The sequence below is a fragment of the Nansenia antarctica genome, assembly GCF_963989245.1.
Source record: "Nansenia antarctica genome assembly, chromosome: 3".
NCBI lineage: Eukaryota > Metazoa > Chordata > Actinopteri > Argentiniformes > Microstomatidae > Nansenia > Nansenia antarctica.
Window position 1 is genome coordinate 72,744,624 of NC_137688.1, and position 27,500 is coordinate 72,772,123.

Below are 27,500 nucleotides of genomic sequence, written 5' to 3' on the forward strand. Positions count from 1 at the left end.
TGACATGCCGGCAGTAAGGGTGCAAACTTCTGCTATATGCAGATGATTCAGTTGTCCTGGTGTCAGGAAAGGACCCAAAGGGGACAGAGGCCTTGAGCAGGGAACCTGAATTGGTAAGGGAGTGGTTAATGGACAATAAACTGTCATTACATCTTGGTAAAACCGAATCTATTTTATTTGGGTCAAATCAAAAGCAAAAAAAAGTTGATAGGATCAGAGTAACTTGTGCAGGAGACGTCATTGAGTCCAGATCAAGTGTTATCTTGATTAATCTCAGATTAATCTTAATCTTATCTCAGATTAACACTGGACCAATGTCTTTCAGGAGTCTTTATTGCGGAAAGAGTTCTTGCAAAGAGTGCAAACAAGCTAAAGTTTCTGTACCCGAAAAACTAGTTTTTCACCAGTTTGACACCAGAATCAAAAGGTTGCTTGTGTCTGCACTCATACCGTGTCATTTAGACTACGTACGTGGAAGTGATGCGAGTGAAGTGAGGCGAGTGGACGGAGGAGCGGGAGGTTTGAAGAGTTGTTTTGCTGGTTTATGACTTGGTTTGACTATATTGGCTCAAACCATGGGTCCTAAGAAGGCACTGACAACCGAAGAAGGCGATGGAATCAAGAAATCACTGGATTTCATGACAGAGGAGATTTCTACAGTCAAACTGCAGCAGAAAGCCATCTTGGACCTGGTGGAGGAGGTGAAGGCTCTCCGCCTCCAGAACGGTGAGAAAGACCAGCGTCTGTCTGGTGCACCTGGAGAACAGAGTGGCGGATCTGGAGCAGTACACATGCAGGATGAACGATGTGATTGTGACTGGGATCCGCATCAAACCCCGGTCATACGCTCGGGCGGTGACCGCTGACAACGGGGGGGAGCCCGGCGAGCAGGATGTCAGCTCCGCGGAGCAACAGGTAGCTGCCTTCCTCCAGTCCAAGGGGATTGAAGTGAACTGTGACAACATCGAGGCATGCCACCCTCTGCCCCGGAGAAACGACAGCGACAATCCAGCAATCATCATCATGAGATTCACCAACAGAAAACACAAAACTGCACTGATAAAACAAGGAAGGAAGCTGAAAGGAACAAACGTCTTCATAAACGAAACATCTGACAAAACGAAACGGCGACATCGCCAGAAAAGCACGCTACTTGAGAAAACAGGGTAAAATTCAAAATACCGGACCACAAACTGTAACATCTTCATTAAACTAAACGGAACGCCGGAGCAAGCCAAAATATTGGTCATCAGAAGCATCGAGGAACTGGACAATTACTAACGATCATCATAAACCGGACTGTAAGGTATGAATTCACAACACACAACCATGACACTGCCTGAAATAACTCATTCATCTACATCTGGAGACACTAATGATATAACTCAAAGGATTGCTGATCTTGAGGAACTGGAACTGAGAACATTTCAATACACTGACCATAATTTACTAGACTTGGAAAATGACAGATCCGGAGAATAATTTCTTCTACAACATCAACGACAACTGCAGCTACTACACAGATGAACAGTACAACCAGACCATTAAAACGGACAGCAAATTATTAATAATCCATTTCAATAGCAGAAGCCTGTATGCCAACTTCAATTACATCAAGGAATATTTAAATCAATTTACAAAACCATTCAAAAGAATTGCCATCTCGGAAACATGGATCAATGCTGATAAAGGAATGGATTTTGAACTGGATGGGTATGAAGTTAACTGTATAAATAGAAAGAATAAGAGTGGAGGAGGAGTGGCTTTGTATGTGGACAATAACTTGAATTACAAGGTGGTAGAAAGTATGACAACTGTGATTGACAACTTATTAGAATGCATAACAATTTAAATATGTAAAGAAAAAAAGAAAAATGTAATTATTAGCTGTATATATAGAGCACCAGGCTCTAGTGTTGAAGCATTTAAGGACTGGATAGAAAAAATGTTTTCAAAAACGAATCAAAAAGTTATTTTCATCTGTGGTGATTTTAACATTGATCTGCTAAATCCAAATAAGCACAAAATGACGGATGAATTTATTAATACAATGTACATGATGAGTTTATATCCAAAAATCACCAGACCCAGCAGAATCACACCCAATTGTGCCACTTTAATCGATAACATATTCACCAATGACATTGAAAACAATACAGTGAGCGGTCTATTAATCAACGATATTAGTGACCACCCAGTTTTTACAGTCTATGACTGCAACTACAAGAGAAATCAGCCAGATTAAAAACTAAAATACAGACGAGTGAGGACAGAGGAAACCATGAATGCATTAAAGAATGACTTACTAGCACAACATTGGGAAATTGTATGTAAAGAAAATGATATTGACAATGCATATGAAACATTTTTAAGAATATTCACTTCATTATATGATAAAAACTGTCCAATAAAACAATATAGCAGAAAACAAAAATACACAGACCGACCATGGATCATAAAGGGACTACAAAATGCCTGTAAAAAGAAAAATACACTCTATAGAGAATTCATAAAACAAAGAACTAAAGAGACAGAAAATAAAGATAAAAAATATAAAAATAAGTTAACAAATATTATAAGGGTATGTAGGAAGGAATATTATAGTAAAATATTGAATATTAACAAAAAGAATATTAAGGGAATATGGGACATATTAAATAGTATTATTAAAAATGGTTCTAGACAACAGAGTTAAACTCAATATTTTATTGATAACAACATTATAAAGGATAATATGCATGATGTGGTTAATAGCTTTAATAATTTTTTCGTAAGTGTTGGACCAAACCTGGCAGAAAAAAATCCTGATCCATTGTCATCTGAGGATTGGGATGACAACCTTATAAATAGGAATGTTCCTTACACCAGTAGAAGAAAAGGAAATAATAGATATTGTTAATAAATGTACAGTAAATACAAAACATCTAGTGATTGCAATGAAATTGATATGAACATTGTGAAAAAGGTAATTGAGGGGATTTCAGAACCACTAACATACATCTGTAACTTATCGTTCCAAACCAGTACATTTCCTAACAAAATGAAAATAGCTAAAGTTGTACCGCTGTATAAAACTGGGGATAGACACCACTTCACAAATTACAGGCCTATTTCTTTACTTCCACAATTCTCAAAAATTCTAGAAAAACGATTCAATAACAGATTAGAGAAATGCATAGATAAACATAAACATTCAGATCAAACAGTTCAACATCACTGGCATTAATTGAATCAATCGAGGGAATTACAAACGCTATAGACCACAAACAGTATGCAGTTGGAGTATTCATTGATCTTAAAAAAGCTTTAGACACAATCAATCATAACCTATTAATCAATAAACTGGAACGGTATGGGATCAGGGGGGTAGCATTGCACTGGGTGCAATGTCATGCTTGGACATTGCTTGTGGCGTCCCCCAAGGGTCAGTATTGGGTCCGAAACTGTTTATTCTTTATATAAATGATATTTGCAAGGTACCAAAAACATTAAAATTAGTACTATTCGCAGATGATACAAATATTTTTTGTTCTGGGGGGAATTTAAAGGAGCTACTGGAGATGATTACTTCAGAAATGTGCAAATTAAAAAGATGGTTTGACATAAACAAATTATCATTAAACCTAAGCAAAACTAACTACATGTTATTTGGTAATTATAAAATGAATACTCAAGTATAGATACAGGTAGATGGTGTGGACATTGAAAGAGTTCATGAAAACAAGTTTCTTGGTGTGATAATTGATGATAGAATAAGCTGGACATCTCACATAAAAAAAATCCGAAATAAACAGTACTTTCAGTACTGAGTAAGGCAAGACACGTTCTGGACCATAAATCACTCCACACTCTCTACTGTTCACTGCTTTTACCATATAAATTATTGTGCAGAGGTTTGGGGCAATACTTATAAATGTAGACTACAATCACTATTAATATTGCAAAAAAGAGCCATAAGGCTAATTCATAATTCCGGTTATAGAGATCACACAAATTCATTATTCTTAAAATCAAAAACATTAAAATTCACGGATCTGGTCCACCTTCTAACAGCACAAATAATGTATAAAGCAAATAACAACCTACTCCCTGGGAATATTCAAAAAAGTTTTTTGATAGAGATGGGAGTTATAATTTGAGGGGGGAGTTACATTTAAAAAATCTTTGTGTACATACAACGTTAAAACGTTTTTGTATTTCTATATGTGGAGTGAAGCTGTGGAACGGATTGAGTGTGGAGCTAAAGTGGTGTCCAAGCATGACCCAGTTCAAAAAGCGGTATAAAAACATGTTTTTCACCAGGTACGAGGAGGAAGAAGGGCTTTGACAGTCACCAGGTGTTTTCACAGATTATTTGTTTATATACATTATTTGTTTTCTATTATTGGTAAATATGTAAATACGTAAATACATTTGATTTAATAAAAAAAAAAATATATATTAATATTGAAGTTAACTGTAGATTATTAATTATTAATCTCTGAGTATTGGAGAAGGGGTAGGATTAAATAAGTTTAGGCTTCTTCCTACTCCTTTTCAGACATGTTAAGTTAATAGTGTTATTATAATTTTTTCTTGTTTTTAGTTTTTTGTTGTTATAACTATTTTCTTTTTGATTTTGTCTTTGCTATTTAATTTTTTTCACATGTTCGAAATAAAGCTTTCATATCATATCATACGTTAGACTATGTTCAGTCTGGTTTAGTGGTCTGTCAGCCAAGCTAAAACATAAGTTACAGGTAATGCAAAATAACATAATCCGTTACATAATGCGTTACAGGTTGAAGGTTCCCTCCAGAACCCATATTGGAGTACCTGAATTTAGAGCAGTCAACATGTTCCCAGTAGAGCAGCGCGTTGAACAGCTCAAGCTGAAACGTCTGTCCAGGGTCATAAATGGGACTGGCCCCAGCTTACCTGAGCAGCCAGGTAGGGAGGCTGCACTCCCGGCATGAGCATAGTACTAGAGCCAGTGTAGCTCTGGCACAGTGGCCAGGGTGAACAGCACTGCCGCTCGGAGCTCTTGTTATTATTCAGGGGTTTTATTATGGAACAGTCTCCCTCTGACAGCTGAGGTAGCGCCATCTCTACATGTTCTTACTGGTCAGGTCTTTGTGTGTTTCTTGATGTGTTGTTTTTGTATGTTCTTGTCTTGGTTGTTCTTGTCTACCAACGAGGACCACGTTGGAAACAAGTGTTTCAGTAGACTTGCCATCCTCTGGGATGTTCTGTCTTCCTGCAGGAAGGGGGCGGGGCCAGTGTGGGGCCTTCTGCTTATAAGGACGCTGAACCCCGTCTCTGTGCTTGTAAGGCTGGGGACACCTGTCAACAGACAAGTCTTCTGTTTCAGACCAGCTGAGAGAGGGAGAGGGAGAGGGAGAGAGGGAGAGGGAGAGCGGGAGAGAAAGGGGGGGGTTTGAAAGATAGAGAAGAGGAGGTGTAATGAGAGAACAAGGGGGAGGAAGGAGTGAGAGAGAGAGAGAGACAAACTAGTGACAGCCTGGAGACTGTGAGAGTGAAAAAGTCATACTCAATATGGAGAGGGATGTGAACGCATTTAAAGTGGAAAGATAGAGCCACTTAAAACACATGACATGATACCTGATATCTGATCCTCTCTGCTGCCACACACACAGAGCAGACAACTGCTCAATTAATACCGGACTTGAAATAATGAACTTAGTTTACGATTATAAAAGTGTTTGTTCGTACTGAAGGAGACTTGATTTAACTTGTTAAAAGGCTTTACGCTGTGTGTCCTTCCTCTGTCTGTCCTTCTGAATGTCACGTAACTTTCACTGTCAAATGACTGATGAATAAACATGTGAATGAGGCTGAGAGGTGTGGTGTGACGGGTGTTGGGTTAGCTGTGTGTGTGTTGGGTTAGGGTTCGGTAACTCTGGTGTTGTGTTAGGGCTAGGGTTGGGGCTCGGTGTGTGTGACTCTGGTGTTGTGTTGTGTTAGGTGTGTGTGACTGATGTAGTGTTAGGGTTAGGGTTAGGTGTGTGTTGTGTTGGCTTAGGGGTGTGTGTCTAACTGGTGTTGTGTTGTGTTGTGTTGTGTTAGGTGTGTGTGTGACTCGTATGTGTAACTGGTGTTGTGTTGGGTTAGGTGTGTGTTGTGTTGGGTTAGGTGTGTGTTGTGTTGTGTTGGGTTAGGTGTGTGTTAGTAAAGTAAGTAAAATGTATTTCTGTAGCACCTATCCCAGACCAGGGGTCACAAAGTGCTTTACATATATAAGAACACAAAATTATAGCAGGTTAAAATAGGCAAACAAGTGAAAATAAGAACAAGTAACAAACAACAAGTGTACAACAATATCAACAGGACACAGAAAGACAGGCTCTTGGGGTTAGCCAAAAGCCTGTCTATACAGGACAGTCTTTAGCTGTTTTTTAAAAGCCTTGACCGAGACCGCTGATCTAAGATCCAAGGGCAGAGCATTTCAGAGCCTGGGGGCCACGGTTTGAAATGCTCGATCACCCTGGGTCTTCAGTCTGGCACAGGGGACAACCAACAAACCCTGGTCAGAGGACCTGAGAGACCTACTGGGGCTGTAAGGACACAGGAGGTCACAGATGTAGGCAGGTGCCTGACTGACCATGGAGGGCTCTGTAGGTGATGACCAGAACCTTGAATTGAATTTTAAATTTGATGGGGAGCCAGTGTAGGGATGCTAAGATGGGGGTGATATGACATGACTTTCTGGACGTAGTCAGCAGCCTTGCAGCTGCATGTTGGACCATTTGTAGCCGGCCCAAAAAGCGTGAATGATCATTTCCAACTCTGCGTGGGATACCACAGACCGAAGTTTAGCAATATTGCGCAGATGGAAAGAACAGGTACGTGTCAGTGACCTGATGTGATGATCAAAGTGCATTTGCTGGTCAAAGATAACACCAAGGTTTCTGAGTTTGGACCTTACTGTTGTTGAGAGGGTCCCCATGCATGTAGCAATTTTTGGAGTAACTTTATCTGAACCTATAATAAGAACCTCGGTTTGATCTGCGTTTAGTTGGAGGAAGTTGTTTGCCATCCAATCCTTCACAGCAGTCAGACAGTCAAAGAGAGCAGACAACTTGTCAGTTTGATCTGGCTTAAATGAGATGTACAGTTGAATATCGTCTGCATCACAGTGATAGGAGACCTCTTTGAATTGGCTAATGATCATTCCTAGGGGAAGCATGTAAAGTGCAAACAAAATAGATCCCAGAACAGAACTCTGGGGTGCACCAGGACAGAGCAGCAGATTCAGATGTGAAAGGGCCGACAGACACAGAAAAACTCCTATCCTGAAGATAAGAGGAGAACCAGTCCAGGGCTCCCAGTGACACCAGCCCACTGCCTCAGCCTGTCCATCAGAATGACCTGCCTCGACGCATCCACCCTGGGCCGGCTACAAATGAACAGAACATTCTCCCTCATGTTGTGTTGTGTGAGGTGTGTGTGTAACTCCTGTGTTGTGTTGTGTTGTGTTAGGTGTGTGTGTGACTCCTGTGTTGTGTTGGTTGTGTTGTGTGAGGTGTGAGTGTGACTCCTGTGTTGTGTGTTTGTCAGGAGTGGTTCACGGTGCTGGACCACTGCCACCGCCTGAACGCCACGGTGTCGGACCTCATCATGGGGAACGCCTACAGCTTCCGCGTCTTCTCAGAGAACAAGGTGGGCGTCAGCGAGGCGGCTGCTGCTACCAAGGAGGTGGCCACCATCACCAAGACAGGTACGCTAACGCTAACGCTAACCCTGACCATCACCAAGACAGGTACGCTAACGCTAACCCTGACCATCACCAAGACAGGTACGCTAACGCTAACCCTGACCATCACCAAGACAGGTACGCTAACCCTGACCCTAACCATCACCAAGACAGGTACGCTAACCCTAACCATCACCAAGACAGGTACGCTAACCCTGACCCTGACCCCTGACCCTGACCCTGACCTGACCTGACCCTAACCCTGACCCTGACCACCAAGACAGGTACGCTAACCCTGACCCTGACCCTGACCCTGACCCTGACCTGACCCTGACCCTGACCCTGACCACCAAGACAGGTACGCTAACCCTGACCCTGACCCTAACCCTTACCCTGACCCTGACCCTGACCCTGACCCTAACCCTAACCCTGAAACTGACCTTAACCCTGACCCCTGACCCCTGACCCTAACTTCCAGTGATTTTATTTGGGGCGGCTGTGTCTCAGGAGGTAGAGCCGCCGTCTAATGATCGCAAGGTTGGCAGATCGGCTGTTCGAGCCCCAGCTGGCCACATGTCGAAGTGTCCTTGAGCAAGACACTGAACCCCAAATTGCTCCCAGTAAGCGGGCCGGCGTCATGCATGGTAGCTTGCCGCCATTGGTGTGTGAATGTGTGTGTGAACGGGTGAATGAGAGGCCGTTGTAAAGCGCTTTGGATAAAGGAGCTATATAAGTGCAGTCCATTTATTTGCATTTATTTTTTGTATTGTTTTTTTATAGACACTGGAGAAACAGTCCAGTAGAATAAATCCTAGGAGGCGGTAGAGGGGCAGCAGGTGTCTCAGGAGCGAGAAGAACGCACCCTTGATCCCAAACCGCAGAGACACATGGAGGCTAAAAAAAGACCCTGAACAGAGACCTGCTGCTCTCTGGCAGCTAAACAGTCTCAGTTAAACAGTCTCAGACCCATAAAACAAGTTGGTGGGGCAAGTTAAAATCACCCAGCAGCCCTAACCCTAATCCTGTCTTGTTAAAAGACCTGATTGCGTTGTGTTGAATGCAGAAGAGAAGTCAGCAAACAGAAGCCTAGCACTAGCCTAGCAGTAGCACGGGCTGGCGGCTGTTCTAAGTGTTTGTACAGATTATTAATATAGATAGCTTAGCGTCCTCCACTCCTCTTCCTGCCTGATAAGCAAATTGCAGTGGGTCAAGTTTTCCATTAATGAAGACATGGCCAGGCTTTTAATGCTGTGTGTGTGTGTGTGTGTGTGTGTGTGTGTGTGTGTGTGTGTGTGTCTCTGTGTGTGTGTGTGTGTGTGTGTGTGTGTGTGTGTGTGTGAGTGTGTGTGTGAAGGGGTACAGAAGTGGGGACATCGCTGGCATTGTGCTATAATCATTAGCAGGCTTGGCTGGAGGTCAGAATGCCTCAGATACATTTAAGAGGCTCAGACAGCTAACATGGCAGCTAGCAGTGCAGATTCCTGTGTGTGTGTGTGTGTGTGTGTGTGTGTGTGTGTGTCTGTGTGCGTGGGTGGGTGGATGGATGGGTGGATGGGTCGGTGTGTGTGTGTGGGTCTTTGGATCGTTGTGTGTGTGCGTGTGTGTGTGTGTGTGTCCTCCGCTAGCCTGCGGTATGTGGCGTGCTGACAGGTGTGTTGACGATGTTTAACAGCTGTACGGGGGTCCGGGGAGCTCAGCAGCTCAGGGTTCTGTGTGTGTCGCAGGTATCGTCTACCAGCCGGTCCCGTACCAGGAGAGAGACTTCGGAGAGGCGCCCAAGTTCACCACCGGCCTGAGCAACCGCGCCGCCACCGTGGGATACAACACCAAGCTGCTGTGTGCCGTACGAGGAAGCCCCAAGGTGACTACACACACACACACACACACACATACCCTGACTACACACACACACACACACACACACACCCCGACTACACACACATACCCTGACCCTAACCTTGACCCTGACCCTAACCCAATCAATACATTTGACTAAGCAAGTGAATCATCAGTTCACCAGTTCTGGATGAACTGCAGAGCTCTGATGGCGGAGGCAGGGAGCCCAGCCAGGAGTGCGTTGCAGTAGTCAAGGCGGGAGATGACCAGTGTCTGGGTCAAGAGTTGCGCTGCTTCTCCGGTGAGGAACAGTCGTATCCTTCTGATGTTGTAAAGGTAGAATCTGCACAGGATAGTCGGTTGTCCAGGATCAGGTCCAGGAGGATGAGAACAGAGGAGAGGGAGGAAGCTTGAGCAGAGTGGAGGGCCTCCGTGACAGCAAGGAGAGCAGTCTCAGTGGAGTGCCCAGACTTGAAGCCGGATTGGTGGGGGTCCAGATGTTCCATCTTAAGGAGATAGTCAGTCAGTTGTTTAGATGCAGCTCGTTCAAGGGTTTTGGAAGGGAAGGAGAGAAGGGACACCGGTCTGTAGTTGTGGACAGATGATGGGTCAAGGGTAGGTTTCTTGAGGAGCGGCTTGACTCTGGCTATTTTGAAGGCAGCTGGGACAGATCCTGTGGATAAGGAGTTAATTACGGTGGTAAAGTAAGGAAGGATGTCGGAGGAAATGGATTGCAGAAGAGGGGAGGGGATGGGATTGAGAGGGCATGTGGTTGGAGAAGAGGGGAGGGGATGGGATCGAGAGGGCATGTGGTTGGAGAAGAGGGGAGGGGATGGGATCGAGAGGGCAGGTGGTTGGAGAAGAGGGGAGGAGATCGAGAGGGCAGGTGGTTGCCCGCTTGGATGTGATCAGTGTGAGAATCTCATCAGGGGAGAGGGGGGGAAAAGATGATAAACTAGAGAACAAGTCTGGAAGGGGTGTTAGCAGCGTTGGTAGGAGGAGGAGAGGAGGTGCTGCCTTCAACCATCTGCCCATGTCTAAAGTGTTAGGATTAGTTAGAGGTATTACAGGGTTAGTTAGAGGTATTACAGGGTTAGTTAGAGGTATTACAGGGTTAGTTTGAGGTATTACAGGGTTAGGGTTTAAAGTGTTAGGGTATATCTACTGAGGTATTAATAGCGCTGCTATAAAGGGAGAACCGGACTAGGCTAGCGGTGGTATGTGTGGCTGTTTCGCTAGGTTAAACATATCTGGACAGTTGTCTTTCTGACGCAGATGTCGGGGCTGAGAACGCCTCGCTGGTGGAAACAAGGTTGATCAGCGTCCTTGACACCCTCACACCCAGCGGACGGGGGGGAGGATGGGAAGGGGGGGGGCAGAGGGGAAGGGGGGGAGGGGATGGGGCGGATGGGAAGGGGGGGGTGAGGGGGGCAGAGGGGCGGGGGGGAGGGGGGCAGAGGGGCGGGGGGGCCACAGCTGCATGCCGCGCCCAGGGCTGCCCCATATCATGTGAGGGTGGGGGTTAGGGTGGGGGAGGGGGGGATTTAGGGCTTGTTTCTAGGACAGCTGAAGAAGTGGTTGGAATCGGTGTGTGTGTGTGTTAGACTCAGAGTGTGTGTGTGTGTGTGTGTGTGTGTGTGTGTGTTAGACTCAGAGTGTGTGTGTGTGATGACATGGCTGCTGAATGTGCGGTGAAACCCAGAGGCTGCTGGGTAGACTAATTGTGTCTGAGTGAGGCGGGTCGGGTTCTGCAGCAGCAGCGCAGCTGAGATCTCAGTTAGTCACCAACCCTGGATACCATCTACATACGACAGGTGGTGTGTGTGTGTGTGTGTGTGTGTGTGTGTGTGTGTGTGTGTGTGTGTGTGTGTGCATCCGTGCCTGGGTGTGTGTGCGCGTGCCTTTTATGTTTGGGTGTGACTGTGTGTGCATGTGTGCAATGGTGGAGAGAGAGAGAGGAGGCAGAGGGAGGGAGGATAAGAGGTGGAGGGAGAGAAGAGGCAGAGGGAGGAGGAGGGAGGGTGTGGTGGGTGAGGGAGGAGGGAGGAGGGAGGAGGGGGGCAGAGAGATAAGAGCCATGTGTGTCAGAGGAGGCTCAGACAAGGCTGGTGGACGAGGCAGCTCATTCAGAACTCTGCAGCTCGACTTCTAACCAGAACCAAGAGGAGAGACACATCTAAGTCTATCTCTGGTCCTAGAGGCACATTACTCTGGTCCTAGAGACACATCTAAGTCTATCTCTGGTCCTAGAGGCACATTACTCTGGTCCTAGAGGCACATTACTCTGGTCCTAGAGGCACATTACTCTGGTCCTAGAGGCACATTACTCTGGTCCTACAGGCACATTACTCTGGTCCTAGAGACACATTACTCTGGTCCTAGAGGAGAGACACATTACTCTGGTCCTAGAGGCACATTACTCTGGTCCTAGAGACACATTACTCTGGTCCTAGAGGCACATTACTCTGGTCCTAGAGACACATTACTCTGGTCCTAGAGACACATTACTCTGGTCCTAGAGGCACATTACTCTGGTCCTAGAGGCACATTACTCTGGTCCTAGAGACACATTACTCTGGTCCTAGAGACACATTACTCTGGTCCTAGAGACACATTACTCTGGTCCTAGAGACACATTACTCCGGTCCTAGCTACTCTGCCTGGCTGCCAGTAACATGTAGGGTTGATTTTAAGGGCCTCCTCCTTACAAAGCCCTTAATGGGTGAGGCCCAAAGTACATTGCTAATTCCCTCATCAACTATGAACACTAAGATCATCTATTGCAGGTTTATTAAATGGTAAATGGACTGCACTTATATAGCGCCTTTATCCAAAGCGCTTTACAATGGCCTCTCATTCACCCATTCACACACACATTCACACACCAATGGCGGCAAGCTGCCATGCAAGGCGCCGGCCCGCTCACTGGGAGCAATTTGGGGTTCAGTGCCCAAGGACACTTCGACACGCGGCCAGTCGGGGCTCGAACCGCCGATCTGCCAACCATGCGATCATTAGACGGCGGCTCTACCTCCTGAGACACAGCCGCCCCTTATTAGAGGTTCCCAGCAACAGTCAGAAGAAGATCGGGAGCGCAGCCTTTGCCAACTATGCCCCAAAGCTTTGGAACACATTACCTTTAGAGATCAGGGATGCCAGCTCACTAAATATTTTTAAAAGAAGCTAAAAACGCACTTCTTCAATTTAGCCTTCAACTAGCTCATCTGCACGTGGCTGCTGCTGCCAGCTGCACTTTACATGTTTATTTATTTATTCATTATATTTCTTACACAGTAATGCACATGGTCTTTAACCTCACAGACTGTGGGGGGATAACATTGGTACCACAAAGTCAAGTCTTTTGAAGACAAGTGAAGTCTTAAATATTTTGAAGACAAGTGAAGTCTTAAATATTTTCAAGGCAAAGGAAGTCTTAAATATTTATATAAAGTAAAGTCTCTCTCTCTCTCTCTCCCCCCCCCCCCCCCCCCCCCCCCAGCCTAAGGTGGAGTGGCTGAAGAACATGATGGTGATCGTTGACGACCCTAAGTTCAGGCAGAGCAGCCAGCAGGGCGTCTGCTCCCTGGAGATCAGGAAGCCCTGCAGCTTTGACGGCGGCGTCTACACCTGCCGCGCCAAGAACGCCCACGGAGAGGCCGCCATCACCTGCAAGCTGGAGCTCAAACGTGAGTCTAACCCTGACCTTTAACCTTTAACCTTGTTCACTGACCTTTAACCTTGTTCACTAACCCTAACTAACCTGCTCCTATAACCAGACCCAAACTAACCTGCTCCTATAACCAGAACCAAACTAACCTGCTCCTATAACCAGACCAAACTCCTGTCAGGGTGACCAGGTGTTTCATGTCAGGGTGACCAGGTGTGTCATGTCAGGTGACCAGGTGGTTCATGTCAGGTGACCAGGTGGTTCATGTCAGGGTGACCAGGTGGTTCATGTCAGGGTGACCAGGTGTTCCATGTCAGGTGACCAGGTGTGTCATGTCAGCAAAATAATAACAAAATAAACTAAAATAAAAAAAAAATTACAAAAAGGGCAAATATTATTAATCCATTAAAATATAAAGACCTATAAAGACATGATCCTAACGCAATCATCTCTTCTATGAAAAAAGGTGACCAGGTGTTCCATGTCAGGGTGACCAGGTGTTCCATGTCAGGTGACCAGGTGGTTCAGGGTGACCAGGTGTTCCATGTCAGGGTGACCAGGTGTTCCATGTCAGGGTGACCAGGTGTTCCATGTCAGGTGACCAGGTGTGTCATGTCAGGTGACCAGGTGGTTCATGTCAGGGTGACCAGGTGTTTCATGTCAGGGTGACCAGGTGGTCCATGTCAGGTGACCAGGTGTTCCATGTCAGGTGACCAGGTGTGTCATGTCAGGTGACCAGGTGTGTCATGTCAGGTGACCAGGTGGTTCATGTCAGGGTGACCAGGTGTTCCATGTCAGGTGACCAGGTGTGTCATGTCAGGGTGACCAGGTGTTCCATGTCAGGGTGACCAGGTGGTCCATGTCAGGTGACCAGGTGTTCCATGTCAGGTGACCAGGTGTTCCATGTCAGGTGACCAGGTGTGTCATGTCAGGTGACCAGGTGTTTCATGTCAGGGTGACCAGGTGGTCCATGTCAGGTGACCAGGTGTTCCATGTCAGGTGACCAGGTGTGTCATGTCAGGTGACCAGGTGGTTCATGTCAGGGTGACCAGGTGGTTCATGTCAGGGTGACCAGGTGTTCCATGTCAGGGTGACCAGGTGTTCCATGTCAGGTGACCAGGTGTTTCATGTCAGGGTGACCAGGTGTTCCATGTCAGGGTGACCAGGTGTTCCATGTCAGGTGACCAGGTGTTCCATGTCAGGGTGACCAGGTGTTCCATGTCAGGGTGACCAGGTGGTTCATGTCAGGGTGACCAGGTGTTCCATGTCAGGTGACCAGGTGGTTCATGTCAGGGTGACCAGGTGTTCCATGTCAGGGTGACCAGGTGTTCCATGTCAGGGTGACCAGGTGTTTCATTTCAGGGTGACCAGGTGTTCCATGTCAGGTGACCAGGTGTGTCATGTCAGGGTGACCAGGTGTTCCATGTCAGGTGACCAGGTGGTTCATGTCAGGTGACCAGGTGTGTCATGTCAGGTGACCAGGTGTTCCATGTCAGGGTGACCAGGTGTTCCATGTCAGGGTGACCAGGTGTTTCATGTCAGGTGACCAGGTGTGTCATGTCAGGGTGACCAGGTGTTCCATGTCAGGTGACCAGGTGTGTCATGTCAGGGTGACCAGGTGTTCCATGTCAGGGTGACCAGGTGTTTCAGGGTGACCAGGTGTGTCATGTCAGGGTGACCAGGTGTTCCATGTCAGGGTGACCAGGTGGTTCAGGGTGACCAGGTGTGTCATGTCAGGTGACCAGGTGTGTCATGTCAGGGTGACCAGGTGTTTCAGGGTGACCAGGTGTGTCATGTCAGGTGACCAGGTGTGTCATGTCAGGGTGACCAGGTGTTTCAGGGTGACCAGGTGTGTCATCAGGTGACCAGGTGTTTCTGTGTTTCTGCTCCATCAGAGGTGATCATCCCAGACGCTGAGAAGGGGAAGTAAAGCTACAACCACACACACACACACACAGGTGAGTAACACACACACACACACACACACACACACACACACAGGTGAGTAACACACACACACACACACACACACACACAACACAAACACACCACCCCCCCCCCAGAACCTTTGATCTGGTAATGTCTACTATGTTAATATGTCAAATTACCTTTGTCTACAAGCTGTCACAAATCTCCTCTAAATGGGGGTCATCCCAATGTTCCTCGGGTCCTATGTTCCCTGCTACCTTAGCTCCCTCCCGAAAAACGGTCCTATGTTCCCCGCTCCTGAAAAGGGGTCCTATCGGGGAGGGCAGTCTGGCTCGCCGGCAGCGTGTGGAGGTGGTTGTTCTATATGGATGATCGGTGACATTATTCCCTCGTCCGACCTCGGAAGCTAAGCAGGGTTGGGCTGGGTTAGTACCTGGATGAGCTGGGTTAGTACCTGGATGGGAGACCGCCTGGGTGCCCTGAGCTTTTACCCAGCAGAGAGACGCGCTACGGGCGGGGTAACTCTGCATCCCCGGTGTTTACAGTCAAAATTAAAATTCCCATTGATTAGTGGAAAGGGCGATTTCCTATGACACAGTGACCGGAAAACATAGCCCGAACACTTGGGAACATAGGACCCTTTTTCGGGAGGGAGCTAAGGTACCGGGGAACATAGGACCCGGGGAACATAGGTACGCTCCCAACACATCCTCCAAACCACCAGCCAGCTAGCAGTTTGCACACACATAAAGACAGACTGTATCAATGTCAGGATGAGCAGGCGTTAGGTTAGGATGAGCAGGCGTTAGGTTAGGGCTTCTCAGTGTTGCAGTTTCAACATTAATCTTCGCCACATTACCGCTTCTCCAAGCGCCTACAGGCTGGGGCCGCTGGGACAGATGGGGGGGGGAGAGGGAGTGGTGGGGGGAGGGTGTTAGAGGGCTGAGGAGTCTGGGGGAGGGGCGCTGGGAGGGGGAGAGGGAGGGGACAGGTGTTAGAGGGGTGAGGAGTCTGGGGGAGAGGGGCTGGGAGGGGGGGAGGGAGGGGGGCTGGGAGGGGGTGTGAAGGGGGGAGTCAGAGTCATCCTTCTAATGTGATGCTGTGACAGAGAGCAGCAGTGTGATTAACCAACCAACATATCACCCTGCTGGCACACACACACGCACACACACACACACACACACACACACACACACACACACACACACACCTTCTCTCTCCCAACACATCTAACAGGACATTTCTATAGTTAGGGTTAGGGTTAGGCAACACATCTAACAGGACAGGAACAGAGCCTAAAACAGAGTTTACCCTTCTCAATGTTCCTTTACCAGAGCAGCCAGTTAGAGGCTGACAGGGGTAGAGGCTGACAGGGGTAGAGGCTGACAGGGGTAGGGTTAGATCCGGTTTTACCAAGATGTAATGACAGTTTATTGTCCATTAACCACTCCCTTACCCATTCCAGTTCCCTGCTCAAGGCCTCTATCCCCTTTGGGTCCTTTCCTCCTTTCAGGAGAACTGAATCATCTGCATAAAGCAGAAGTTTGCACCCTACATTGACATAAGTTATATATAATTATTAAAATGATTAAATTAAAATTATAAGTTAGAAACAGTAATGGACCCAGAATGCACCCCTGGGGCACCCCACATCACCTCCATGGGCCCTGTGCTCATGCGTGTGTGTGTGTGTGTGTGTGTGTGTGTGTGTGTGTGTGTGTGTGTGTGTGTGTGTGTGTGTGTGTGCGTGTGTGTGCGTGTGTGTTCGCGTGTGTGTGTGCGTGTGTGTGCGCGTGTGTCTGACACTGTGTTTATCTCTCCAGGATGTTTGGAGGTGAGAGGTCGTGTACATAACGAAGAAGACTGAAGGTCAGAAGGTCAAAGAAGGTCATAGGTCAAAGAGAGTCCAGTCCGTCTAGCCCCGCCCCTGCCCGTCTAGCTCCGCCCCTGCCGTTCTGCAGGGACCCCGGCCCAGTTTGCCTTTTTTGTACCAGAACCCCAAAAAACACTAGAATACACACATTGTAACCACGGTAACAAACACTAGAATACACACATTGTAACCACGGTAACAAACACTAGAATACACACATTGTAACCACGGTAACAAACACTAGAATACACACATTGTAACCACGGTAACAAACACTAGAATACACACATTGTAACCACGGTAACAAACACTAGAATACACACATTGTAACCACTGTAATTTGTATGCTTAGTAATGTGACATGTGACGTGAGTTTGGAAGTGAACCAATAAAGCAGTGAACCAATCACGTGTCAGACCCTTAAACTGTAACCCTCTCTCTCACCCCTCTCTCTCTCTCTCTCTCTCTCTCTCATCCCTCTCTCCCTCATCCCTCTCTCTCCCTCATCCCTCTCTCATCCCCCCCTCTCTCTCTCATCCCTCTCTCTTTCTCTCATCCCTCTCTCTCCCTCATCCCTCTCTCGGAAAACCTGTTTCATCTCAGTTCATCATAGTGTGCATGTTTACATATTTCCTGGTCAACATGTCTTGTTGTCTTAGGGTCAGGGTCCTGGAGAGTTAAATGGTAAAGCAAGGCAAGTTTATTTGTATAGCACATTTCATACAACAGGGGCAATTCAAAGTGCTTTACATACATTATTTAAAAATACAGCAAGAGGAGCATAAGAAAATAAAAATTACAATGAATAAAAGCAAATACAAGACGTAAATAGATAAAACATGAACGTAAATGGACTGACTTATATAGACTGACTTATATAGATGACTTATATAGACTGACTTATATAGATTACTTATATAGATTACTTATAGATTACTTGTATAGATGATTTATACAGACTGACTTATATAGATGATTTATATATGTTACGGTACATGTGGGAAAACTAGGGTTAGGGTTAGGTGCTACGTCGACTTGGTACATGCTGGCATCTAACCCTAACCCTACCCCTAACCCTAATCCTAACCCTAACCGTAGCACCCTAGCACCTAACCCTAACCCTAGTTTTCCCACATGTGCCGTAACATATACTGACTTATATAGATTACTTATATAGACTGACTTATATAGACTGACTTATACAGACTGACTTATATAGACTGACTTATATAGATGACTTATATAGACTGACTTATATAGATGACTTATATAGATGACTTATATAGACTGACTTATATAGATGACTTATATAGATAACTTATATAGATTGACTTATATAGACTGACTTATATAGATGACTTATATATAGACTGACGTATACAGAATGACTTATATAGACTGACTTATATAGACAGGCTTATATATACTGACTTATATAGATGACTTATATAAACTGACTTATATACACTGACTTATATAGATGACTTAGATATAGACTGATGTATACAGACTGACTTAAATAGACTGACTTATATAGACTGACTCATATAGATGACTTATATAGATGACTGACTTATATAGACTGACTTATATAGATGACTTATATGGATGACTGACTTATATAGATTACTTATATAGATGACTGACTTATATGACTTATATAGATGACTGACTTATATAGCGCTTTATTCCAAAGGCTTTACAATGGCCTCTCATTCACCCATTTACACACACATTCACACACCGAAGGCAGCAAGCTACCATGCAAGGCGCCGGCCCGCTCACTGGGAGCAATTTGGGGTTCAGTGTCTTGCCCAAGGACACCTCGACATGTGACCAGCCGGAGTTCGAACCGCCAATCTGCCGACCTTGTGATCATTAGGCCATAGCTGTGAGCTGGCCTCAGGTCAGTAGGCACTAACCCTAACCATGCACCCTAACCCTAACCCTGAACCCTAACCCTGAACCCTAGGACTAACCCTGAAACTAACCCTAACCCTGAAACTAACCCTAACCCTGAAGCACCTCTCCGTGTTCAGACCAGCGGTCAGGTTGCATGCTGGGTTATCTTTATCCTCATAATCAGAATGTTAATTAGATGCAGACACGTTACTGTGCATCACTGTGAGACTCCTCACTGACACTGATATCATGTGATGTTATTAGTTTTGCCAAGGATACACACAGACACACACGCACGCACGCACCACACACACTCCCACACACGCATGCACACGCACGCACGCACGCACACAGACACACAGACACACAGACACACAGACACACACAGAACACACACAAATCATGGCCAAAACCATGAACACATACATACATCTATATTAAACACACATATTAAACATCTATATTAAACACACATATTAAACATCTATATTAAACACACATATTAAACATCTATATTAAACACACATATTAAACATCTATATTAAACATCTATATTAAACACAGACTACCAAACACACACATAGACACCACTCTAAGGTACCACGTGAATACCCATTGTTGCTTGTGCAGATCCAGTGCAGTGGGTCTGATAGAGAGAGGCTGTTTCCTATGTGCTATACTGCCACCAGCTGGCCAGACTCAGTACAACAGTACAAGTCTCATCAAACAAGCTCACTTGCCGTTTCACTTCCTGTCATCAGAGTTCTGACATGAAACCTACTGAGCAGAACGCCCCACTCTTACACACTGTCACCTAGTAGGCCTAACCCTAGTTACCACACTGTCACCTAGTTACCACACTGTCACCTAGTTACCACAGGGTCACCTAGTTACCACAGGGTCACCTAGTTACCACACGGTCACCTAGTTACCACAGAGTCTCCTAGTTACCACACTGTCACCTAGTTACCACAGAGTCTCCTAGTTACCACACTGTCACCTAGTTACCACAGAGTCTCCTAGTTACCACAGAGTCACCTAGTTACCACAGAGTCACCTAGTTACCACAGAGTCTCCTAGTTGCCACAGAGTCTCCTAGTACCACACTGCAGGGCTCTCAAGTTTTGAAGAGTTCAGAGTGAGATTTTGGCGGCGGCGGGGGGGGGACGGAGTCTGATCTGATAAATGACATCAATTTTGTATTTTTTTTTTAAAACAAATTTTAAAAAGATCACACACACACACACACAGTCTCAACGTCATAGGATATGGTCTTCTCCCACGTCGACCAGTCTGTAGCCACTTGAATGTGAATTCAAAAAGATGTGAATGATCAATTCAAATAATCTGTCCTCTTCTGTGTAGCGAGCATCTGAATCAATAGCTCCAGTCAGCCTGTGTCGTTGGAATCAGAACGTTGTTTGTTGTAGCGGGAATATCAAAATGTTACCCGGATACAGCAATGCTATTATTTTCTGATTGGCTGTTCGGTAGCTATATTTTTTTATTCGATTAGCTGGTGCGTGGCCTTCTGAACTCTAGGGGAACCAGAGGGAACTCACTTGATTCTCTACCTGTTCTATTTAAAAAAAAATAGCGGCGCAACTTGGTGGGCGCCCCTGGTAATTTCTCTGCGTGAGAAATACAAGGTGTGGCGTGTGAGCGTGTGAACGGATTGAAATGTGTGTGTCTCACGCCCAATGCGTGAGACTTGAGAGCCCTGGGTCTAGCTAGCCTTTGACAGGGTGTGGCGTGTCTCTGTGGAGCCAGTGGTATAGTCTAGTTTTTTCAAGTGGGTATACTGTGATTTTTTCCCTCCCAGCCTCATATTGTTCATTTCGGAACGCCATAAAAATCCGCTCCCTGTCTAACGTTATATATATATAAATATATATATATATATAAATTACATGTTATAAGGCTGATCTGTTAATGATAGTGCTGCATTTTGACATATTTCATGTCGCATCTCCCCCCTCTGGTGTAGCCTATGACGCTATAGTCAGTCCCAATGGTCCAAATTTCAAGTGCTTCGTAACACAGACGGGGTGAATTTTATGAATGAAAGTGAAAGTTCTGTCACAAAACGCTGTTACGTATCCTCACACATTTTTAAGTGGGTATATGGAAATCCTTGGCCTTTCCTAGTGGGTATACGGCGTAGTCCTGCGTATCTCCTAGACTACACCACTGGTTACAAACATGTTTTGTAAATATTCATCCCTTTTGTGGCCAATCTTAATCTAAAAGGGTTAGGGTTAGGGTAATCACTGATTACCCCATTGTAACAATTTTAAATAATTACAAAATATTTTTTAATTAATACATTTGAAAATGAAGGATTCAATAGTAGTCAAATGTGTTATTTGCATACACATACACTCACTGGCCACTTCATTAGGCACACCTTGGGGTTGGACCCCCTCTTTTGCCTTCAGAACTGCCTTAATTCTTCGTGGTATAGATTCAACAAGGTGCTGGAAACATTCCTCAGAGATTTTGGTCCATATTGACACTATAATATCACACAACAGCCCGTCTGGCACCAACAACCAATGCGAGGTTCAAAGTCACTTAAATCACCTTTATTTCCCATTCTGATGCTTGGTTTGAATTCAGCAGATCGTCTTGACCATGTCTACATGCCTAAATGCATTGAGTTGCTGCCACATGATTGGCTGATTAGATATTTGCGTTAACAAGCAGTTGAAAAGGTGTACCTAATGAAGTGGCCGGTGAGAGTATAATAAATTATTATTAATATTTATTGCTTTTTCAAAATCTTTGGATTTGGACAAGTAACTTGAGCTCTCGGACAAGTACAAGATAAGTTCACTTGTCCGAAGGACAAGTACCTGAAAAAGCTTAATGTCAAGCCCTGTATTATATTATAATATAATTATATATTAACTCATATATATATATAATAACTAATATTATTAATAATAGTAAATAATATAAATAAAAACAAAAGGTGAGCTATAAGTTGGCCAACGCTGAATATTTCAGATACATGCAGCTAAGAAGCTACATAAATCTAAATTTTAATTTAAAATCATTTGGGCAGCAGAGTACAATTGAGGATATCATATTTGATGGAGAAATTGATAAGAATTTGATAGGTAAAATGTATAGAACTCTACAGAAGACCTATGTAGCTGAAAAACTGTTAGAAAGTAGGATTGAGATGTGGAATCGAGAACTAGGAAGAACAGATATAGGTTTAAAATGGAAAGAGTGTTGGAATACTACAAATGACATGACAGTTAATGAAAATCTACGTTTAATCCAATATAAAAGAATGTATAGAGTCTACCACACGCGAGATAAAATCCATAAGTATTATAGTAATGTATCAGATAACTGTTTAAAGTGTGGAAAAAAAAGACTCACTAATACACGCATTCTGGGAGTGTCCCAGAGTACAGAAAACCTGGGTTGACATAGAACATTGGCTCTCAGGGGTACATAAGGAAAGATTCAAATTTGATCCTTCAATCTGTCTTTTCCAGGATGTAGCCACAGTAAGATACCCTAGGGGGTGGATAATTATGTACTCATCAATTATATTTAAAAAAACTAATACTTGGAAGTTGGAAATCAAGTAAACCTCCAACACTACAACAATGGAAAAACGAAATTCTTTATTATACCAATATAGAGAAGAATTTAGCCATAGACAATAATAAGAAAGATCAGTTTGAAAAGATATGGGGAGAGATAGTGAAGGACTTAGCTAAGACGTAAAGATCGTGCAAGAAACATAGTACTAAGAGATTAATTAGATTATGCATTAGAAATATTAGTTAGATAAGTATAGGGGGTAAACTGGGATAAACTTTAGACGGTTTAAAAAAAGTGGGGCTTTGGGATGTTAGGATGTGTTGTGATGTTTGTCAAGGTGTGATGTGTTGTGATGTTTGTCAAGTTGTGATGTGTTGTGATGTATATCAAGGTGTGATGTATGTCAAGTTGTGATGTGTTGTGATGTATGTCAAGTTGTGATGTGTGATGTATGTCAAGCTGTGATGTGTGGTGATGTATGTCAAGCTGTGATGCGTTGTGATGTATGTCAAGTTGAGATGTGTTGTGAGGTTTGTCAAGCTGTGATGTATTGTGATGTTTGTCAAGTAATGGGTGCGTATAAATGTTGTGGTGTATTTAGGTTAGGATGTGGTGTGTATAATGTTTTGTGTAAAAAGAAAATGGAAAATAAAATCTTACAAAAAAAAAGAATATATACAATAATCAACTATTCACAATAAACATATTCATTGTTCTTACAATATATCTTATTCCCATATTCCCAAATCACAATACACAAATCTCCTTTTATATCATTACTACTGATTCTCCTTTCTCAAACCATAAATCTCTGGCTGCATTCGTAAATTCTCTACGAGAGCGCCGGAGCGCACGCTGGGTTCAACGTCATAAAGGCAGGGTTCGAGTTATGTGGGCTTCAATGGGAGCTGATCGATCAGGTGTGTGGACACGCCCCACACGAAAGGAGACGCAACGTCATCTGCCTCTGCAACAACAGAAACAGCATTATTATTACAACATCATGTAACCTTTCCTTGTTCCACACCCTGCTGGGCATGCTTTGAAAATTAAATGGTTGCCCGAATTAGGTACAGCTCCCCAATGCATTCAGTTATGCATAGAAATGATCAGTATGTCACTTAATTAGCACGGCATCTGTACATCTGAAATTTGCATTGGCTCAAGTGTGCATCAACTTCACACTGGGATATTTAGTCACTCACATTTAAAGTCATAAAAGCATCTTTGGGCTTGAATTAATCACAGGCCCAGCTCACTAGAGAAAAGTGTCTTGTGTTGCCTGTCTGCTTTTTGTGCTTGCTGTTGTGTTCCATTGTTGATGTCCGTTGGTGCTTTTGTTGTATTGTTTGTGTTGCATGCATGTGTTTAATGCTTATTGTGCTTTGTTTTTAACATGTTTTATCTTTCAGCCCCCCTCCCCTTTCCCCTTATTGCAGGCCGGCATTGTAAATAAGAATGTTGTTCTTAATTGTCTCGCCTCGTAAAATAAAGGTAAAATAAAAAATAAAAAGATCTATCACACTTTCAAAATATCAAGTTATCTATCACACAATCAAACTATCTATCTAACTATCTATTTATCAATCACACTTTCACAATATCAAATTATCTATCTATCACAGTCAAAGTATCTATCTATCTATCTCGTAAAAAGTGGGAACTAATATTTCCTAAAAGACACTTGACGGAACTGTCGTTCGGGATGTAGTTTCCATCTGTGAGACATTTTTGACGCACGTATTACTTAAACCAGCGTGTAAACCTGCTCGCTACCAGGTTTGCTCAGAAGGATTGCAGCGAATTATTTGAGCCACATTGATGGAAGCTGAAATTAGCGCCCGGATCTGATTTAAACCTGGATCAGAGTTAATCACCCTACGTGGAATACCCCCCCAGGTGTGTTTTACCTATTTACCTTACCCCTATGGTGTACAAAATAATAAGACAATATTTATGTTTCAAATGTTTTTTTATTGCAGCAAAACATCTTATACATACAGTATATTGTTGTGTCAATGCTAATTTTCATTTATATGAACGAGTTATAAAATTACACTCACGTATTTTCACATATAACAGATAATACAAAAAAATATAGGATTGCACCTTGAGATATGGAACAGTATCAAAAAAACTAAAAGAGAAAGGAACCTGTGTTTTATTCTCGTGCTGGTTTACTCTACTGGGGAGAGGAGAACCTGCCGAGGAAGAGGATGGACTTGGTCTTGTTGTGTCTGATGAAGAAGAGGAAGGGGTGGTCTGTGGTGAAGTGTTCCTCTCGGGGCATACAGTAGCTATCCACCATCGTTCCGGTGTCCCCTCCTCATTCACCTCCACAAAGGCCTTATGGCTTCAATGGGAGCTGATCGGTCAGGTGTGTGGACACGCCCCACACGAAAGGAGACGCAACGTCATCTGCCTCTGCAACAACAGAAACAGCATTATTATTACAACATCATACAATAACCTTTCCTTGTTCCACACCCTGCTGGGCATGCTTTGAAAATTAAATGGTTGCCCGAATTAGGTACAGCTCCCCAATGCATTCAGTTATGCATAGAAATGATCAGAATGTCACTTAATTAGCACGGCATCTGTACATCTGAAATTTGCATTGGCTCAAGTGTGCATCAACTTCACACTGGGATATTTAGTCACTCACATTTAAAGTCATAAAAGCATCTTTGGGCTTGAATTAATCACAGGCCCAGCTCACTAGAGTACCGACCTTTATCCCAGTCCTCCTCACATTTGGTGTTTGGTATCACGGTGCTGACAGGGACGTGCCACTTGCTCTTCACCTCAGCACTGTCCACTGTTAACCAAAGAACCTGGTTAGACTCACTACAAGGAGCAAATGGGTTTTATTGACAAAGATAGTATCATTGAAGATACAACAACATTTAAATCTTACGGTCTTCGCTATCTTCAGATCTCCTGTCCTCACAGTTCTGGATGTGGTGTGATAGCTCACGTTTGGGCACCAGGTGGCGGGCATTGAAAGGGCAGGTTTTCAGTGTCTTGGCCAGTTCTAGGTGATTCTAAAAAGACGAAAAAGATGCTTTACGAAAAAGAGCATATTTGAGAACATCTCATTTGAGATTTCAATGTCTGCAACGGCAGACTACTCAGTAGTTATTCCAACAGTTATTCCACGACAAGCACTACAGTTCTTACCTTACGGCACTTGATCAGATGGTATGGGAAGCGGCTGCCACGGATCTGGTGGTTCTTGTCATATGGACACTGAAGGACTTTGTTTGGGTCACTGGCATCTTTCACTTCTATGAGCAATGGTAAGAGCAATGTGAATGAGAAATCAACATCACTCAATTCAAACGTTGGGTAAAGTGTGGTTCTTTTTAAATATACAGTACATATAGTATATAAGATAGGAATATGTGAAAAAGATAGGAAGGACATCCTAAGAAAATCTTTGTCTTTTTCAATATTTTAACATATGGACATTTGATTTTAATTTTAACAATATTGAGAGATGGTGGCAATATAACTAAACAAATAAAACTTGAAACATCTTCAGTCTTAAAATTCAGATAGGCTATAGTTTTATGCAATAAAAATGAATAGTTTAAAAGATATCACATCATGTGTGTTCCATTTCTGCATAGCAGTGACACCTTGTTAGTTCTAGATTCTATTGATATAAATTCCAGTAATTAGCATGTAAGTAACCTTGATCACTTTTGAACCATACATGATTTTCTCATGCAATTCTCTATGTGATGGACATATTTATTTTAATCTAAAGTGAAAGCAAAATGATTTGTGTGGACACCCTACATAGGGTGTCCTAACTTTTTCCTCAGTAGGAATTGGCATCTTTGTTCATATTTTGTTATACATGATAAGTTACATTTTCATTGTTTTTGTTTAAATTACATCACCTTTATCTATAGATATTGTTTAAAAGATCAAATATTGATGTAGTGTCCTAATTTTTTCACACTGTAAGATCTTAAGGACTTTCAAGAGATGAGTGCAGGAATATTTCACAATGGTTTCTTAAAGCTCGTGTTTAGCCTACCAGTGTCTTCAAAGCGTTGCAGCTCCCCAATTGTAGCAGTGGTCTTCGTGGGAGTGCACGTTGATCCCAATGAGAAGGCCATGCTGTTAGCCAAAATGAAATGAGCAGAAATTAGTGATGAATTCGTTAGCTGAAAAAAGAAAAAAGACATAAAATGAAAGAGCTATGCTAGCAAGCGATCTCTGGCTGCATTCGTAAATTCTCTACGAGAGCGCCGGAGCGCACGCTGTGTTCAACGTCATAAAGGGACCAAGTAGTTTGATTGGACAAGAGGCATTCCACGAGTGCTGATCAGATTCCAGAGCGAATTTACGAACGCACATCCCAGGCAGTTGCCAGGGAGTCGCCAGCCAATGAGGGGGCTCTTCATGAGTGCTTCGCCAACCAATCAGGTAGCGGTATGCCCTACCTTCCCCTACCATCCTAGGTTCCGCAAATTCGCCCACCGGGCTAGCTAATAGACTTTACCATATATAGTTCAACCAACTTAATAAAAAAAACACATAACATATCAATAAACAACACATAATCGGAAACAGGTATACATTTGGACCCATGGAGTCAAGCCACATTTACATTTGACTCCAAATCATGAAAATATTATTGCCACAAAACCCACTCGGTTTTCACTCCTAGCTAACATGCGAACGATTAGCCTAGCGTAGCAAGCGAACTCTACAAGCCAACTCCAATCAATCATTCAAAATACCTTTAACACCATCTACATATTCGGGTTAGCTGGTATATGCCTAGTCTAACTGCAGAGGTGTTTGTTGACATGTCACTAACCTGAAAGATAGAGATGACGTTTTTAAAAGGATATTAAAGGTGAGCTGTCTGTCGTCAGGGCTGCTGAGTCTGAGGTAAATGTAACTGCCAACCGCAGCTCGAGCCCACAAGTGACCCTCCACCTAGGGTTGCCAGATGGGATTGACAATTCCCAGCCTAACCACAGTCTAAAAACCGCTAAATCCACCAAAAAACCAGC

General features: G+C 44.0%; 2 protein-coding genes across 2 annotated transcripts in view; one reads left to right on the forward strand and one right to left on the reverse strand.

The window, feature by feature from the left end:
• LOC308154374 (myosin-binding protein H-like) overlaps nucleotides 1-15,126 on the forward strand; it is a gene marked incomplete at both ends in the record, with an annotated part of 30,451 nt that extends 15,325 nt beyond the window's left edge. Inside the window, 4 exons of the mRNA XM_080527537.1 lie at nucleotides 7,558-7,717; nucleotides 9,418-9,554; nucleotides 13,029-13,215; nucleotides 15,092-15,126. Of these exons, the coding sequence (XP_080383663.1) occupies nucleotides 7,558-7,717; nucleotides 9,418-9,554; nucleotides 13,029-13,215; nucleotides 15,092-15,126 (519 nt within the window). The remainder of the gene's footprint in view (nucleotides 1-7,557; nucleotides 7,718-9,417; nucleotides 9,555-13,028; nucleotides 13,216-15,091) is intronic.
• Nucleotides 15,127-25,166: 10,040 nt separating this feature from the next.
• Nucleotides 25,167-27,361, reverse strand: LOC308154375 (gametocyte-specific factor 1-like; the record flags this gene model as incomplete). Its single annotated transcript, XM_080527538.1, has 5 exons — nucleotides 27,302-27,361; nucleotides 26,513-26,595; nucleotides 25,645-25,751; nucleotides 25,382-25,508; nucleotides 25,167-25,282 (listed from the first exon to the last, which is right to left on the reverse strand). Exons 2-5 carry the CDS (start codon nucleotides 26,592-26,594, stop codon nucleotides 25,167-25,169), a joined length of 432 nt encoding a protein of 143 aa, XP_080383664.1. The 5' UTR covers nucleotide 26,595; nucleotides 27,302-27,361.
• Nucleotides 27,362-27,500: the final 139 nt, after the last annotated feature.